Source organism: Electrophorus electricus, chromosome 14 (genome assembly GCF_013358815.1).
Source record: "Electrophorus electricus isolate fEleEle1 chromosome 14, fEleEle1.pri, whole genome shotgun sequence".
NCBI classification, from domain to species: domain Eukaryota; kingdom Metazoa; phylum Chordata; class Actinopteri; order Gymnotiformes; family Gymnotidae; genus Electrophorus; species Electrophorus electricus.
In genome coordinates, this window is record NC_049548.1 from 3,822,502 (window position 1) to 3,841,105 (window position 18,604).

An 18,604-nucleotide genomic window follows, 5' to 3' on the forward strand; every position below is an offset into this window, starting at 1 on the left:
TTTCATAAATAATAAGAAAAACAAAGTACTGGATTAATAGTGTTTAGAGCCGACGTGTCAAATTGTAGTATAGTTGTATTGGTGTAATTGGTTGAATTTAAATGTAGTATAATTAAGCTACTGTGAAGGTAACTACATTGTGTAGATGTTACGGGATGGTAAATTTGGTGTTCCAAAATGGTTAAACTAGTTAAACCATACAGGGAACAAGAAAATATTGTACCTCGACAAATATGTATAGTACTCAACTTTTAAAATTCACACAATACATTCCATTCACAATAAATTGAGAATTTATTTTTGAGAGAGAAAAAGTTTCCTTGATTTCACACTACACTTTGTAACCCTAAAACAAGTTGTAGATTTACTTAGAACTTTAATTTGTGCCAAAGTACAGTTTACATTGAAAGCTTTTTAAAAATGTATTATTTAGTGATGGATATATGGTTGAAGGCAGCTCTTAGTTAGAATCACTTTGTCAATGGCTGTAAAAGGATAATTTAGTGTTTCTGTGGATAGATTGAAAATACTTAAAGAGGAAGCTCCCGAGGGAGGACTAGAAAAAGCGACAGTGCCATTAACGGGGAAATTCATCTTGCGTCTGAACATACTGTACGAATAACTACTTTGTTGGAAGTAACGGATTGTTGGATAGCATTAGTTTGGTTAGTATAGGTAGAACGTTTGTGTGTAATAAGGTATGAAAAATAAAATTAAACTCTTAAATGGGTTATGCTAGCAATACTGGTTGAGAAAAAAAAAAAAACTGGCGCGAACATATCTTTACTCCATAGTTTATTTATAAGAGACGCTGTGGCTGCTAGTCTGGCCCGTAGCGAGAAAACACTGCGCCTTTGTGTGCAGTCAATATGCCAACTGAACTGCGGTGTGAAGTCTCTTGAGGAAGACCGACAAATACCGTACCACTGAAAATTCTTCCGTTGTTTTTGTTTGCCATATCTGGATTGGAGCTACCGAATATTTAAAAACTTGTACCCAGGTATTTTATTTAAATAGCTGTTCTTATCGTTTACCTCTGTAACAATATTTTCGATGATTTAAAAAAATTATTACCTACGGTGACTGGAATTGAGCACAGCAGTTCACGCAAGATGGTGACATTACCAAACGTGGTAGCCTTGAAAAACAGAAATCGGTGTGACCCGATGTGAATTTTTAGCAAGGAAGATTAAAAGTTAAACAAAGATGAAAAGTGGTATAACTAATTTTTTAGTGTCTGCAAAAAAGTATTCCGGAAATTTAGTAACAGGTAGGGTAATTACAATGTTTTATTAAGACATTCCTCACCTAATGCCGTTCAGTTTGAAATCACCGATTGTGCATCATAATTATTTATTTTAACCCGACAAGCTTTTTTGTACAACGAAAGCGTTTTTCTAATTATGCCTATGGCTATTCCAGAACAGCTGGAATATCGATAATGGCCAATCTGGCAATGAGGGAACTCTTAAGACCGGAGTGGATAATATATGTTCAGTTTTTCAATGTGTTTAACCTAAAGTGTGTAATACATATTTTATATATATATATATATATATATATATATATATATATATATATATATATATATATATATATATATATATATAATAAATAATTTATATATATATATATATAAATAAAAAATATGTATTACACACTTTAGGTTAAACACATTGAAAAACTGAACATATATTATCCATTTTAAGCATCAAAGAGGGAGAATAAACTCAATGCTCTGCTGTGCGTATACAGACCAAGATGTATAGCCTCTCTACGTGGCCAGTTATGTTCCTGTTTCTACTCGGCATTCATGAAGTAAAGTCAGGAAGGTGCACCAAATTGTGCGTATGTGACAGTATTCACCTTACAGTGGCATGTGTCAACAAGAATCTAACTGAGGTTCCACCTACCATAGATGAGGTACAATCTGCGCAACCAATCACTTCAACATTCTCTCAAGTCGCAGTCTTGTAAACCTAATATATCTCCTCATTTACAAAATATTATTTAAATACTTCTTTTGTAAGCTAATGTCTGTGTACTCTTTGCAGATCACAGTTAAGCTGGACCTGAGAGGTAATAACATACAGGAGCTTCCTACAGGGGCATTTATGCACACACCTTACCTCACACACTTGTCCCTCCAACGCAGTAACATCCGCAAAGTACGAGAAGGAGCCTTCCGTAGTCTTGGCCGTTTGGTCCTCCTCAATTTGGCTCACAACAACATTGAGATCCTGTACCAGGTGAGTCAAGCACTGTTTATGAATAAGACTTTGCATTTGCACTTTGTGCCATTATGAAGCTCCATGCTGCGGTTTGTCCTGATCACAGGAGTCATTTGATGGGCTCTCCTCCCTGAAGCAGCTCCTTCTTGACCACAACAGAGTAGAAGAGATCCAACCTGGAGCTTTCTCGCAGCTGGGTTTTCTTAACCTCCTTTCCATCACTCATAACCAGCTTGTGTACATACCAAATATGGCCTTTCAGGGCCTGCAGAACATCAAATGGCTGCGACTCAGCCACAATGCCCTCAATTACATCGACATTGAAGCTTTTGCTGGTCTGTTCACTCTTACACGTCTCAGCATTGATAACAATGAACTGCAGTTTTTTCCTACCGAGACAATGACCAGGTAAAATTTGTCACATTATATCTGCCTTCACCTCCGAAGGTTGCACTTCTAAATTGTCATGTATGCTGCAAAGTCCAAAATTTATGATAGCAGTGTTTTCCAAGTGTGATTTGAACACGTTGATTTTTGACCTCTGTTTCTCAGCCTTTCTTCCCTCTCTCCTTAGACTCACAGAAGTGACTCGTCTGGATTTGAGCTACAATCCCATGACCTATCTTGGAGAGGAAGCAGTGTCTATGGCAAAACTCACACACTTGTTTCTGGATCACAACTCCTTGCAGGATTTCTCCAACATGGCTGTTTTTCCCTCTTCCCGTCTCACCCACCTGGACCTAAGCCACAACCAGTTGCGCATCATGCAACCTTTGGCTCCTGGTTCTCCCAGCCTTGCTCGCCTCAACCTGGCTGGCAACCCCATCTACTGCAGCTGCTACCTGCGTCCGCTGCGAGAGTGGGCAATCCGGGAATGTGTGCGTCTCGGAGGAACCTGCAGTGGTCCCCCGCATATATCTGATGAGAGCCTGGAGGCAATGCAGCCTTCTGAGCTGCGCTGCCAAAGTCAGGAAGCCATGCTGAAAGCTGAGTTTGAGGAATGGAGAAGACACCCACCATCACCTACAATCCCACCTGCAGACAAGGTCAAGTGCCCAGATAACTGTGTCTGTGAGGTGAGCAAGAAGTACAGCAGAACTGTCTTGGAGTGTGTGTAGATACTCATCATTCATTAAAGTATTTCAGATCTTTTGTTTTTGCTTCTAATCCAAGGCCGACAACCATCACTCATCATGTGAAAACCAGGGCCACACCAAAGTCCCCCGAGGTTTCCCTCCAGACACACGCTTGCTGGACCTGCGTGGCAACCATCTCCATTACATCCCTGCCAACAGTTTTCCAGGTGTGCCAGCAGTGGTTTCTCTCCACTTGCAGCGCTGCAAAATTCATGAGGTGGAAGGCGGGGCCTTCAGTGGAATGAAAGGCCTGGTCTACCTCTATCTATCGGAGAATGACCTCACATCGCTGAGCCCGGATACCTTCAAGGGTCTGCCCCAGCTCACATACCTCCATTTAGAGAAGAACCGTTTTACCCAGTTCCCCAAAGGTGCTTTCAAGGTGCTGCCTAGCTTGCTGGCTCTACACTTGGAAAACAATGCCATCACTAAGCTTGAGGCAGGGATCCTCATGGGTGCTGAGAAACTGAGGAGTCTCTATCTGACCTCGAATGCTATTACCAGCATCGCTTCCAAGGCCTTTGACCCAGCACGTGACCTTGATACACTGCATTTAGGCACCAACAAACTTAAGGAGGTTCCAAGTGATGCCCTCTCTAAGACCACCAGCTTGGCAGAGCTCCATCTGTCCCACAATCCTATTCGCTGGGTTGGAGCACAGGCTTTTCTACCAATTGCAACCTCCTTGAAACATCTGCATCTTAATAACATGGGTCTGGAAAAGGTGAGTCTTAACTTTATAATATACTGATTCCTCTTAGTTGGAAATTCTGTTTACATTCCTCCCACCTGCTGTCTTGCGAAGGACAGTGAACAGTAGTTTGCTTTTCTCAGAATATATCAAAGAAAGATCCAGTCTGACAGTTTAGAAATGTAATATACTTTTCAGTGGAGCTGACTGACTGTACAATTCTATCAAGAATGTTTACAAGCAACCAATGTTTAATCTCCCTTACTTTTTGCAGATGTCGAAGGATTCACTTGCTGGTCTTGGGCCTGGCCTGCAAAGTCTGTACCTTGAAGGGAACCAGCTTGAGGATGTGCCTGACTTTAGTCCACTTAGCAAGCTTGAGGCCATTAATCTGGCAGAGAATCCACTACTGTGTGACTGTCCTCTCCTACCTCTGCGCAAGTAAGAGGCTCCATACTGAGTCAGGCTTGACAAAGTTGAGAGCGCCATGCTACTTATGCTATAACTGCATATAACACAATGAGTTATGTAGGAATTAACCTAATGACAATGTTTGTATCTAAAAAAAACCAAAAACATTTCAGTCAATGTGATTCTTCTAGATTTTGGGTTATGATGTGCAGTTATAATTCCTTCCTTAAAATAACAAGTTAAATGCAAAATGCATTTGCTTTTATTTAAATAAAATTCTTTTTTTCCCCTCTGTACAGGTGGATAGAGAAGGTCAACCTAAAGGTCAGGGCCACCTGCAGTTACCCACCTGAGCTCCGAGGCCACAGGGTCAAGGATGTGCACGTCTTTAAGAGCTGTCCAGGAGAGAGGCCTCCTTCAGCACACAGCCCAAAGACCTCCAAAGGCTCAACGCCCACCAAATCCAAACCTGCCCTCATTGGTGCCCCCAAAATTCTCAAAGTGGGAAAAGTCAAACCCAATCTGCACAAGAATGCTAAAGCACACTCAGGGCAGAAACCCACAACCATGAAGCGCAAGTCAGCATGATCTCAATCCAGTTATACATTCAGTGTGTTACTGATTTAGTAATGGGACCAAATATTAGCATTTAAAGATGTTTCATATATTTCCTCAAATCACGCACGCTACCATCTAGTTAAGTTAATTAGCAATATGTGTAACAAGGATATTTTAGACAGCAAATTTGATTCCACTTAGAACTACTTCACTCGGCTGAGGAAGGACCAATCTAGTAGTAAGCAGCTTGGGTATTTTTTAATTTATAGTGTCTAAGCACTTGGCTTTCTACCATATTTCTTTTATTTTAGAAAATAAAGCCACGTTTTGTACTTTGTCTATATTTATTGATTCCAGTTCACACTGCACTTCAGTTAAACTTGGATTCAAAAATTTAACAAAGACAGTGGTCCACCAAAATAACAAAAAAAAAAACCAAACCCCCCCCCCAAAAAAAACCAACAAAAAAACAAAAACAGTACTGCTGGCAAAACAGAAGTACCCAGCACTGAATGGGAGGGGAAAAAAAGAAGATATACACAACATACCCAAAGTTTCGTCATCATAGTTCCATATTTTGTCGGGTCAGTTGCTTTCTTCCACTTCAGTAGTAGATGCAACTCTTCCAGTGTAACACAGCTTTGACCCCAGACAGGCTGGGGTTCTGTGCTTCACTCTGGGCCCTCCTGTTTGAGTCTGCTCAGAGTGCTATCGGTACTGTTGTTCTCGCTGCTCTGCAGGCCAAGAGTGATGGGGGTCTCCACTTCCATCTCCTCCACTTTCACTTTGACTGAAATAACTACAACAAACAAAGGCCATTTCAGTGTGCCAAGGACACAACACACACCACCACAACTGTTTTAAGAGGAATTTGTGCTGCCAATGTGATAAAAAAAGAACATTTATTTTAGAAGTAGAATGGCAGTGTTACATACTTTCTTCGCCTGGCTCAGTCTTTAACGGAGTGATGACCGGTATACTTAGGGTCTGGGGAGGTGTACCAGAGGGTGTGTCTTGAGGGAGAGCAGATGTGGGTAGGTCACCTGACTGCTCATGTCCATCTTGCTGAGGTGGAGGAGTATACGAGATGATATCTACTGTTTTTTTCTTCACGTTTCTTCTCCCTGAGTTTCCAAAAAAAGGTAAATTGATTGAGCAAATGTTAGTGTCACAGGACAAGAACATGCAGGAAATAAAAATTAACAAAAATTAACATTAAAGTATACTAATGATAACAATGGAATCCAATACAACATCAGTGACCAACAAGAGGTTACGAAAACAGAAAGGGGTTAAAAAAGGAACAAAGACTAGGACTCCCATGCGGTGTGGCAAATGAGGCAGAACACACACCACCTGAGGGAAGCGTGGCAATAAAAGTTTTATTGTGACCAATCAAAGTGAAGGACAAGAAACAGATAGCTAAGAGAAGTAAGTACCAACAATAAATACAATACATACTCTTTTTACTCATTGCTTTTTTGTTTTGGTTCGGTTCATCCAGAGGTTCTGCAAAAAAAAAAAAAAGTGAGAAACTATTTTAAGAATATCTTTCTGCCAAGGACTTGTAGATGGTTTCCAATATGCCCTGTATGGTGGTGATAATGGGATGATTTTTGCTGGTGTTTTAGCTGTTACTTATGATAAGCATGTTTTTACCTTACTAGGTTTTATGAAAAACAAATGAAAAATCAAGTGTTTCTCCACCTCCATTACATTTACATACTATTATGGGCAATCTTGTACTGGGTGCTGAGGTGAATCTGTATGTAATTAGATTAAAGAAAATTGTTTATGCCTACTTTCTGCTCAGACAACAACTACTGAAATATTGCTATAGGCTCGCCTGACTCTCCCATTTATTGTGCACAGGACATGGGCACAAGAACATGCTCTGTCTACCTGGGCCAATGGGTGGCTGAAGCTGGTAGCCAGTAAACTCACACCAGCCCACGGGGTAGATGTCAGGGGACTGGCAGTCCACCCACTGGTCGAACTCCGCCTCCCAGCCGTCGAAATGCAGCAGGAGCAGACGACCGACGCTGCGCTGCACGGTGGCCACGCACACCAGCCGGGGCTCCATTAGGTCAACTGCTTCCAGCTTCATGCCTGGGGCAAAGCCGTGCCCCGTGTAGTCCTGGAGGAAGGGGCAGGAGAGGGGAGCACCTTCACGAGTTTCACACTGTAGATGTGCGCACAGAGCTTTACATAGGCGGAAACTCTGACTAAAGAGATGTGGGGTTAAAAGAGAAAACTTTACTGTGTTGAACAGTCTACGTGGAGCGGCCACACTAGCTGTTTCCTCCAAATATTTGGGCCATGTGAAGGTAGCTTGATCATAGCCTAGGGAAAAAGGATACAAGTCCAATGCATCACAATTTGCTGTGCAGAGAAGTATGCAGTCATAGTTTCTTAGACTGGGATTAAGAAAAGAGTAAAAGCACAAACCAGGGGGCAGAGTGAGGGCTATGTCATTGCTCTGGCAGTATCCCGTAGGTAAGATGGCATGTGAGCTAGCATGGTAGCAAAACCAGTCTGATCCATCACCTATCTCCACACCATCAATACTGACCATGAGGTAGCCATCTAAAAGCACCTGATCAATACAAGCAAGGTAAGATCAATACTAAACCAATGCCAAAGGCCGAAAAGTTCCACATTGCATTTATACATCATGTAGCTACACTAATCTGAACCACACTCTACCTTTCGAACAGATGCCACACAGATGTTTCCCAGGTTCAGAGGGTCAATTGCCTCCAACTTCATGCCCTCCTCAAAAAAAACTCCTTCCATATAAACAGTCCTTAACTGGGGGGGGGGGGGGGGGGGGGGGGAGATGAAGATTTATAAACAATAAAAAAATTATGAAAAATAATGAAGATTTTCAAACATCATTAAAAAAAAAAACAAGCAAAAAAATAAAAATAAAGTAAAATTTAAAAACAAACTAAGGGTTAAACTAGCTCCTTTCATGGGGTAGGCCACTGACCTTCTTAAACTGCCGTGGCACACTATCACAGAACACCTTGTGGAAGGTTGGGTGACTGCTCATGTCTACAGACTTGTCTGTGAAGAGAATGTATGCAGCTTGAACTAAAAATGTGTCAGAAGCATCGGAAACCTTAAGTAAAAGCTACTATTTACTTTCAGATATGAACATTATCATGATATAAAAGCCACAACAAAATACCAACATGACATTTGACCTTTTAAAATAATAATGTTTGAGAACTGTTATTTCAACATACAGTGGCACCTGTCAAGGGGTGGTTTATATATTATGCAGCAAGTGAAACATCAGTTCTGTTAGTTCATATATTAGAAGCAGGAAAAATGGCCAAGTGTAAGGATGTGAGTCACTTTGATGGTGCCAAATTGTAATACCTAGACAACTGTGTCAGAGCATCACCATCTTGTCAAAGTTGTTCAGATCCTTACACTTGTCCTTTTTCCTACTTCCAACACATCAATAAGAACTGACTGTTCACTTGCTCCCTAATATATCCTATCCCTTGACAAATTTACATTTTACAGTGAATCTAATGCTATTCACTGGCAAAATGAGGAGATAGTAGACACTGACATCAATACAAGGATACTCCTCACAGTGCATGTAGGGTTTTATCCCAAACCCAGCATTCTGAGAATGTACACTAAGCAGAAGGAGGGGGGCACTATCCAGGGTGAAACCACAACAATACACCAGGATGATGGCCCCACGTGACGAAGTGCCGTGGCCCCATGTGAGCACAGGAACAAGCTCTGAATACAAGAGGCTGGGATCTACGCACTAGGCAAGTACCCAGATGCAGGCTGTGCAAAAATGTCCCTGAGACAATATAGCACAAAACAGTGAGATACAGGATGCAGAGTGGACATGGAACACTATAACTAAGTGGCTGGCATAGTATACAGAAACATCTGTGCCGAGTATAGGCTGGAAGTTTCGAGGTCAAAAGGGGGATACACCCGCGAACATGCTGGAGATTGACCCAGCTAAGATCCTGTGAGACTACCAGATACAGACAGACAAAATGGTAATGGATAACCAACTGGACACAATAGTGGTGGATAAACACCAGAAGAGGGCCATAGTGATAGATGTAGCAATCCCAAACTATAACATCAAGAGCAATGAACACAAAAAGTTCAAGAAATACCAAGGGCTGACAGAAGAGCTGGAAAAGATGTAGAGGTGAAGGCAACAGTGGTTCCTGTGGTAATTGGAGCACTAGGGGCTGTGACGCCCAAACTAGGAAAGTGGCTCCAGCTGATCCCAGGAACAACATCTGAGATCTACGTCCAGAAAAATGCAGTCCTGGGAACAGCTAAGATACTACGCAGGACCCTCAACCTGCCAGGCTTGAAGGAAAAAGACTACTTGGAGGAAGGTGAGTGAGGATATTTTTTTTAAAAATGTATAATAAAAAAAAAAATAATAGAGAGATTATATTATTATATTATAATTACACATTTTATATATATATATATATATATATATATATATATATATATATATATATATATATATATATATATATATATATATATATATATATATAAATCTATATAGAACAGAGAGAGAGAGAGAGACAGAGACAGAGAGAGAGGAGAAAGAGAGAGACAGAGAGAGAGAGAGAGTTAAAGCTATAACACAAATAGAAAGACAAACAAAATATCAGTACAAATACACCGGCAGTCAATATTTTAAGCACAGCCTAAACAACCCAAAACAACCCAAAGATATTTTTCTAGAAAAACATGATGCAATTCCCAACCATCATCTCCACTTACCCGTTTCCTTAATGAGATGGCCCACTCTAGATGACCAGTTGATGGGATGTACTAGAGGGCTCCACATGTGACACCAGAAGTCCGAGAGCACCTCGCCTGAGGGTCCAAGTCCTGCGTCTTCATAGATAAGTCTCAGGCGTCCGCCGATGACAGTGTCTACCACTGCTCTACGGGTGCGGCTAACCAGAGAGCGATCCACCACCTCCACACGAACTCCCTGCCTGAAAGGGTACTTCAGACTGTCTGCCATCTGAAAGAGACATGGAAAGAAGATGAAAAGGCTATGGTCATGCACCATGCGGAGAACTAGGCTCAGTGTAAGATACAGTTTGTAGTTAAGGGTGACCTTGACATGAAAATCCACAGGGAGTGTGAATGCTCCAACAAGCCTCTTCATCAAATACGATTTCCAATCTGTTTTACATTTGTGGACCGCTGACAGGAAGACAAACATAACTTCAACATTTACTTATACAGTGCCTTGCCTTTCCTGCTTAAGGAGAGTTAGGGAACTCCATTGTCAGTTTTCCCACTCACCCTGTGGGGGCACAAGAAGCTTGCTGTTTACTGCACACCAGCCAATAGGATGGACCTCAGCAGTGCCCAAGTTGCACCAAAAATCATGGCTATCATCTTCCTCAAAGCCCTCATATCGAAGTAGGGCTTTGTAACCTGAGCAGGAAAGACAGATATTAGTTTACAGTTAGGGTAAAAAATAAAAATAAAAAAAAAAGATTGCAACTCTTATTCTAAAGCTGAGGCATGTGTTACATCAAATGTCAGTTTTTATATCAGCATGTTGAGATCAATATAAAAAAAAATCTGGTACAGTAAAAGCCCATGTTGAATCACAGATATATGAAATATAGAGATGTCCACCTACCTCCTATAATGTGTACAACCACATCTGCTCAATAGTGTGCCATATTACAAGATTAAAAAAAAAGAAGCAAAAAAGGCCAAACTGCATTATGGATGTAGTGAAAGAAACTGGGCACCTTCATCCGGCCAGGATTTAAGACCAATAAAGGAGTGAGTAAACCAAATGACATTTTACTTCCCACTCCAGATACACACATACCTTGACTTTTTAAACCATTAGGCAAGATGCGGTGAAACACTAAGTGTCAATCATAATAACAAAGCAACCAATTTTACAGAAAGCAAGCAATTTTTACAAGGTGTTTGGATTTGCTGCCCCAACAACTGAGCAAGCATTCTGTGTGACTCGGGTACACACTCCCACTCTGGGATCTCTTCAGCTCTCTGCATGGCTCTCCAGCAATGCACAAATGTTCACCCTGTCCATCACTAGGTCTACAACAGTGGTCATCAGTATACAAAATCAATAGTTTAGATAGAGCTCCTTCACCAACAGCACAGGGAACTATGTTACACTGGGGGCGGGGGGGTTACATTAAATAACAGGTTAACATTAAAATAATTTCTACACAAATGTTTCCTTTTTCAGGCTCAGGAAACCTACCCACCAACTTCCAAAACAACTCTGAGGAGTTCCTACTTTAAAGTAACTGCAGAAACCTACTGCATGGTTTACTCTTTATAATCGTAAATGTTTTCCTAATCACTTCGTTCAGAAGGAAGTTCGGAAGTTTGGAAGGAAGGAAGGAATGAACAAATGAACAAACCAATTCCCGTACCTGCCAGTTGGAGGATAGCGGCGATCCAGTAAACCTTTGTTGGCAAACCAGCATGAGTGTTCAGGACCTCGACCTGCAGCCCAACCTCGATGTCCTCCCACTGCACACAGAGTGGTGCCTGCCCAAGTGGGGAATCGATACTCATATATCCACGCGTGTTGGTGGTCCACAATTCACAACACTGATGCCTGCAGCTTTGCTTTCAAAGTTGTGGATGAAAAGAAAACTCACATGGTGGAAGCAGGACACTGGAGCAGCGAGGGAGCCATGTTTCTCAAGGTAACTACCCCAGTCAAATCCAGCAGAGGCTAGGAGAAGCAGATTGAATACAAATGGCTGTTATAATGAAAGTACATTTTGCGAATAATGTTCAGCACAACTGGATAATATAAGTAAGTAAATCGATATTTAAAAAAACAAAACAAACAAAACACCAAATGAACATTTGAGAGTCTCACCATCTTGCCCAACAGCTGAGACACCCTGGTAATAATCTGGGCCTTGGGCATGAGGAGTAGAGCAGTACTGTGGTGTGTGAGCCTTTCTAATAGGTGACTTTCCCTGTGTATGCAGGACACACAAAAACACCCACACAGGATGTGCTTAGCAACACGCATCATTGCACACAGATGTTAAACAACAATGACATCCAAATCTATAGAATACACATGCAGTATATCAGGGAAACTGATAAACTGTGGGGACCACCACCACCATGTAACATAACTGTATATCTGTATATATATATATATTTATATTCAATTACCTTGTAACACAACAACTGTAGATATGTTATTATACGAAATGGATCTGTACATTCTGTAGATTGTGTACATATATACACAACCATATACATTGTACATTGTGTATATAATCATAATATACATATATTGTACATACATTGTTAATATATTTTGTACATACATAGAATATATATATTTCTCTTTGCATATATATAAATATTTCACATATATAGAATATCTATATTTCTCTATGCACCCCTGTTTTCTTTTCCTCAGTTTGGACAGAGCACTCTCCACCATTTCGTATGTGACGAATAAACCAAACTTGAACTTGAACTTGAACTTGGTTAGAAATTAGAGTTTGCTCTCTAGCCTCTTTTTTTCCTCTCTACATATTTACTTTAGAGGCAGGTCTTCTGGCTCACCTGTAGCCGGGCCAATATAGAAGACTTCTTTGAGCTTGAGGAGAAGGAACGGGAACAAGACAAACTGCAGAAGCGCTTGGTTCTCGAGTAGAAAGTTCCTCTAGTCCCGGAAACACCACACATTTCACACACCACTAGAAATAGAGGCAGACAGGACACATCTTAAACAAAGTGTAGTGCTGTTTAAAACAATCACTTTCTTGAAGTACAAGATCATTTACTCTTTCACTTTCTTGCATGTGTAAGTAAATGATAAGCATTTGTTGACTAATTTCTCATAGAAATGCACTAATTGTACTGTGTACGGTCAGTCCAATGAAGATGAATGTTTTGAGGGTTTTTTTCAGGGTTTTCTGTCATACTCATCCAACACAAATTTCACATGGCACCCATGCCAACCAAAAGTTCCAAGGGCTAATTAAAAAGAAAATTATGTACATGTACACTAGGAATAAAAACCTTTCCATAAACACCTTGATTGAACAGCTGTACTGAGTGCAATTCTCAGAATTCTTAAAGAAAAAAAAAATCTCTCTTCATTGGTGCATATGCAATACAGCATAACATAATCTTCTTCATGGGATTCAAAAGCAAACTTGCTTTGTCTGGTCCAGATTTTCGAAGTTTTCATGTCCCAACAGATGGTCCACATCTTACTCTATTCCAGCACGCAACACACTTGAACAAAGCCATTAAGAACACTGAATATCTGGAATAGGTACTGTACTATGCTGGGTTAGAGCAAAAATACAATCCCAGAGGTCCAGGTTAAGAAACACTGGTCTTGTCTCTGTGCATGGAAGAAAAGAAAAAAACGCTACCCACTTCCATTTACCCTACCTGGTTTATCACTATATGCTGAGTGTGGATCAGATGTGGGACTAGTAACACCTTCCTCATCAGAATGCATCTGTTCATTGTATTCTTCCTCCTCTTCACCATTCTCTTCCTCCATAGCATCCAGGTCTTGGGTCACTGCAACCCCCTTTTCCTTCATGGAGAAAAAAAAAAGAGACGGAGATATATTCACTCTGAAAATCTAGGTACAAAGCGATCATTGTTCAAAGTGAGGCAGAGTTTTACAGGTGGCACCGCTACTTGCTACTGTCTGTGGACTGAGGTTTACATGTACCCACCGATTCATTGTTCTGAAGCTCTGTGTTCACATTTGGCCTCTTTCCCTTTGGACTGCACATCGTGCATGTGGTGCCATGACCTCCACAATTTCTGCAAGGAGGTCGGATAAAAATCGTTGGCACAGCTCCTTCCTTTAGCTTGAGTCCTTTGAAACCCATTACCTTGGCAACTGTAGTGGGTCTAGGCTCAAAACAGTCTTTGCTGAAATGTTCAGAGCACAAGAAGGAGAATGTTTTGGCGACCCAACTAGTCCGAGTCCTTTGTACCTGCTTTTCCCACTTGCGAAACTCACCGGGGTCTTTGGGAAATCTGAACATAGTAACATTGTCTCCATATGACTTTCTACATCCATATGCTGCACACCGATTAGGCATTTGTTCTCTCTTTAGTTGTTTACGATTAGATGAATGAAAACCAGGCAGTGACTCTAGGTCTTAGTATCATATCAAGTCTTCAGAAACCAGCTTCTGGTAAACAAAGAACAGTTAGAGGGTATTGATGTTTATCAAGAACATCACCAGTCCTTGAATTTCTCCTGGAAGATTCCCACAGCAATTCAAAACGTCAGATCGCGGTCATTTCTAGTACTCAACAACAAATGATTTCTCGAGTTAACCGGAATGTCACAGTTAGAGCAGTCCAACACTAGCTAGCTATTTTTTCCGGAACAGAAAACTCAGAAACTTAAAAAGTCCCTGCACACGCTTCTTCTACCTCTTTTAGTGGATTTTTCCATGGAAAGTCGAGTACTGCCATCCAGTGGAGAGAGCTCTCACAACAATTTAATTGATTATATATTCATCATATGCATTCGCATCGCATAATTATATACCACATAGTATAATCTATCAATACGTTCCAGTTTTAAAATTTTAAACAGATTATCTCTAAATACATAAACACTACAACAGTTTTGCAGTGGGTTCCATGGTGTAATGGTTAGCACTCTGGACTCTGAATCCAGCGATCCGAGTTCAAATCTCGGTGGAACCTGTCCAACCTTTTCACAAAGATAGCTCCTTTCAGTTTAATTATATATGGCTTTTCTCACGTTAGCAGTGGTATTTTTAGATTTTTTTCAAAGGCACGGAAATACAAAAGGCATTGATTATAACAGGAAGCTTCAACCAAGTCCTTGCATAGATCTGGTAACTAGATGGGCTTGCAAAACAACACTGTATATAGTGTGGCCATAATTAAGGTCTGTGGATTGAAAAAAGAAAACTCTTCTAAAGGGGTGTTTCTTTTGAAAAGCAATAGAAGTTGGGAAATTGCCGGACAATTTTAAATGGAAAAAATTAAAAGAACAACTTATGTGTCTTGGCTTCAGCACACTAAATTTTATTGTAAACATGAAACATTCTCTCCCTTATATGAAAAACACAGCTGAAAACCCATCCCTTTCATGCTATCGTCTTAATGATTCAATGAATGTTGCAATTTAGTGACTACATTTAGTGACTGCATTCTTCAAATTCTTTTAGCATTCCATGTTGTTTTAATGTTTTTTTTAAGTATAATTTGAACATTTTTCTATTTTTAGATTTAATGTTTTGTACAGCAATCCTCGGTGTCTTGAAACTTAAATCAGACTGGTACAGGACCAGATTTCACTACAAGCGCTAATCAAAAGGCACTAAGTATCATTACATAGCAATAAAGTTGTAATATGTGCACAACTATCTAAGTAGTGCCAGGTAATATACACAACTCCAGGTAAAGTGGGGCTTGCACATAAAGGGGAAAGTGGTTGAGGAAGTCTTGTAAACAGACAATGAGGTGCTCACAAGTAACTTTACGAATAAAAGTATCTCTTGATGCCAGTGACTTGTAGTTTTCAGTATAGACTGTAGAGTTGAACAAGCAACTTCATGCAGACAAGGGTCCCTAAATTGGATAATCTGAAATCAACTTCAAGGACCTGATGGAGTGGCTATGGGGAGCCGAGAGAAAGAAAGAGAGAGAGAGAGAGAGAGAGAGAGAGAGAGAGAGAGAGAGAGAGAGAGAGAGAGAGAGAGAGAGAGAGAGAGAGAGAGAGAGATATGAGAACAGTGTGCACATTCAGGAGATTGAAGACAAGCCAGACTCCTATATTCTGGTTTGTCTATAATGGCTTAGTGATGCATGCTGATATGTCAGCTAGTAGAGACTTGAAGTAGTCCAGACGTGAGATGATGAGGGTCTGGACAAGGAACGGAGAAACATTATGTGACAAGGAAAGCCTGAAGCTATACAAAGTAAAGGAGATTTGATGCATATAACATCAGAAATATCATGTCTTACCTGTTGACTGCAGTCATCAACCAAGATTAAGAATGAAAATAAGCATTAATGCTAGTAAAGGAAGCCTTCATAAGGCTGAAAAAATAGATTTAACCTATCAGAGAGATAACTAAAATATTAGGTATATCAGAATCACTTTTTAGTACACTGTTAAGAAGTAAGAATTCACTAATGACACCAGCTATTACAAATGGTAGACAACAGATAACATGGTGGACTTGGTAGAAAACAGAGAATGAATTCAATAAATTGGCAAAAAGGAGTACAGCAGTATTAGCCCCAAAGGTTAACTGAAAATCCAGCATCGAAAATAGGATACAGTTTGCTAAACATTTACATAAAACCAAGACCTTGTTGAGTGCTTGTACCAAATCATATAAATAGATGAGCTAAAGATGAATCTAAGTAATCAATCTGAAGGGAAAGAATACTCTAAATTAAAAGCAAATAATCACAGAAATCACTCCAAATTCAAAGAAAATTCAGAATACCACTTTATCTCTGAAACAAAATGGCTGTAAATTGGACAGGTTTTACTGACCATGTGATAGTTAACAACATCTACAGTATGCATTCTGAAGTCCAGAGAAGCATCATATCTGCTAATATACAACCAAATACCTAAAAAGACAATGAATAGCACTTCACATTCCAGCAGGACAAAGGATCTCATATTGCTGAAGTAATTACAGTGTTTTTCAGAGTCTAAATGTGTAATGTTCAAGCAAACTGCACATTCCAAGAAATTGGAAATTATGGTCCATGGTATGAATCATGCAGATTAGTCTTTCCTGTCTCAGGTAATGTTAAAGTCCACCTGAAAGAGTAAAAAGAGTGACCTTGATGACTTTCAGTGTGGCATGATAGTTGGTTCAACTAGGCATGTCAATTCTAGTTTCTCACAAACAGCTGTCATTCAGAGTTTTTCCACACACAACCTTTTCAATGGTTCACTGAGAATGATGTGAAAAGATAAACACCCCTTTATCAGCAACCCTGTTGACACAAGCACCTTTTTGATCAGAGTGATCAAAGAAGAATGGTTAGTATTGTGCAAAAAAGGAAGCTCACAAGTAGGTAAATGACATGAAAATTCATCAGAATAAATCACTTTTTGGACTTTGTCTCAAATGGGCTACAATAGCTGAATTTTGTGTTCTGATGTTGTAATTGACGAGCAAGGAAGCACTTCCTTTTGCATCAGGCTGATGGAAAGCTCAGAATTTTGCACAAGCAACTTGTCAATAGTACATCATTGCTGTCAGTGCGATGGTCTTACTCATTATGTATTGAAGAAGATTTGAACAGTATGGCATATCCAGACATTATTGCTGACCTTTGTTGACCACTCTAGTGGTTCCAGTTTATGCACACTGCCAGTGTGATGATGCACCATATCACAAAGCATGTATCGTCACTGAATGGTTCCATGAAAAATCACAGCAAGTTTTCATCATTTCATTGGCCTGCACAGTCCTTGGATCTCAACCCTGTTGAGCATCTTCAGATGAGGTGGAAAGGGCTGTATATAGTAAGACAACATGTTACTAGATAGGGCCATCTAGTGAACTGGCAACCAGTGTACAACCACACATAGTCAAACCTTGCCAATAACCTAAAAAGAGGAGAAAAATTATACATGTAGTATACAAACAAAGAAGTATGCAGATCTTATATTTATTCAGAAAGGCCTTATATTCACTACTGCACCAAATTCCAATAATTTGTCAACGTCTGCAACAAAAGACAATAATAAACAAACAAACAAACAAACAAATAAATAAAAAGACAAAAAATGTGTTAGAAAAAGGAACATCTATATAAAAAGGACATTGTATGGTATGGATGATTGTCCAGTTGGCCTTTTATTAAGCCCAGCAAAACGCTGCAAAGGGATAAGTGGTAAGTTTCTGAGTGAGACTGTGCTATAAGCAGTTTCAAATAATGGGAAAATGACACTTTAGGGACCCCATTTCTATAAGTGGATATTAGCACTATTACCTTACATAGCACAATTTTTTCATTGATCAAAGCATCTTCTCTGGCCCTTGACAAACCTGTAGCTGCAGCACAAGAGATATGTGGTGGTAAAAGTGACTATTGTAATAGAAGTGTTTATTTTGTGTCTTTTAACAATACACACTTGGACATTACATTTACGGCATTGGGCGGATGCAAAACAAAGTGTTTGAATTGCCAGAACATTCAAGCCAGAATCTCAGCTTTAGGATATACCTTAGGATTGCTAAACTATTCTTATGATCAGGTAAGTCCATTAAACCTTTACCCTTGTTTATTCCTCCAAAAACTTCTGAAAAATTTTTATACGACCAAAAAGTGAATTTATTGTTTTTATTATTTATTTTCATTTTAGGTTTTGTGGCCCAGGGTTCCAAAATAGTAGGAAATGACCGTGTGTATGGAACATTTGTTTTAAAAACACATTTTCCTAAGCCTACGTTTAACAGATATCTCGCTTCCTTAAATAACCGTTAGTTTTCGATTTCAGGGCATTTTATTACATTTAAGAC

The 18,604-nt window shown here is 39.9% G+C and overlaps 2 protein-coding genes and 1 non-coding gene across 4 annotated transcripts; 2 read left to right on the forward strand and 1 right to left on the reverse strand.

Annotated features, from left to right (window-relative positions):
• The first annotated feature begins 903 nt into the window (after positions 1-903).
• On the forward strand, positions 904-5,353 carry chadlb (chondroadherin-like b). Its single transcript, XM_027006082.2, has 8 exons — positions 904-1,000; positions 1,756-1,923; positions 2,055-2,249; positions 2,338-2,639; positions 2,806-3,307; positions 3,405-4,091; positions 4,333-4,499; positions 4,769-5,353. The coding sequence occupies exons 2-8, from the start codon at positions 1,762-1,764 to the stop codon at positions 5,055-5,057; spliced, it is 2,304 nt and encodes a 767-aa protein (XP_026861883.2). The 5' UTR covers positions 904-1,000; positions 1,756-1,761; the 3' UTR covers positions 5,058-5,353.
• Positions 5,353-14,492, reverse strand: l3mbtl2 (L3MBTL histone methyl-lysine binding protein 2). 2 transcript variants are annotated; one of them, XM_027005966.2, is made up of 17 exons: positions 13,790-14,492; positions 13,494-13,644; positions 12,654-12,787; positions 11,944-12,046; positions 11,717-11,793; positions 11,486-11,603; positions 10,362-10,496; positions 10,171-10,259; positions 9,825-10,074; positions 8,020-8,096; positions 7,734-7,838; positions 7,476-7,623; positions 7,288-7,370; positions 6,930-7,164; positions 6,489-6,536; positions 5,963-6,151; positions 5,353-5,826 (listed from the first exon to the last, which is right to left on the reverse strand). In XM_027005966.2, the coding sequence occupies exons 1-17, from the start codon at positions 14,162-14,164 to the stop codon at positions 5,699-5,701; spliced, it is 2,445 nt and encodes an 814-aa protein (XP_026861767.2). In that variant the 5' UTR covers positions 14,165-14,492; the 3' UTR covers positions 5,353-5,698. The 2 variants fall into 2 exon arrangements, with proteins under 2 accessions (XP_026861767.2, XP_026861766.2); XM_027005965.2 differs by having other exon boundaries at positions 6,930-7,370.
• A 219-nt stretch (positions 14,493-14,711) lies between these two features.
• On the forward strand, positions 14,712-14,783 carry trnaq-cug. Its single transcript has one exon. It is a non-coding gene; the product is annotated as a tRNA-Gln (tRNA).
• The last annotated feature ends 3,821 nt before the right edge of the window (positions 14,784-18,604 follow it).

Excerpts from the sequence above, each read along its gene's own strand:
- l3mbtl2 (XM_027005965.2), bottom strand. The coding sequence starts at position 14,164 with ATGCCTAATCGGTGTGCAGCATATGGATGTAGAAAGTCATATGGAGAC. Across the intron at positions 8,097-9,824 it reads CCATCTCATTAAGGAAACGG|ACAAGTCTGTAGACATGAGC; the intron begins GTAAGTGGAGAT and ends TTCTCTTCACAG. Across the intron at positions 7,371-7,475 it reads AGCCCTCACTCTGCCCCCTG|GCTATGATCAAGCTACCTTC; the intron begins GTTTGTGCTTTT and ends CTTTTTCCCTAG.
- chadlb (XM_027006082.2), top strand. The coding sequence starts at position 1,762 with ATGTATAGCCTCTCTACGTGGCCAGTTATGTTCCTGTTTCTACTCGGC. Across the intron at positions 4,092-4,332 it reads ATAACATGGGTCTGGAAAAG|ATGTCGAAGGATTCACTTGC; the intron begins GTGAGTCTTAAC and ends TACTTTTTGCAG. Across the intron at positions 4,500-4,768 it reads CCTCTCCTACCTCTGCGCAA|GTGGATAGAGAAGGTCAACC; the intron begins GTAAGAGGCTCC and ends CCCTCTGTACAG.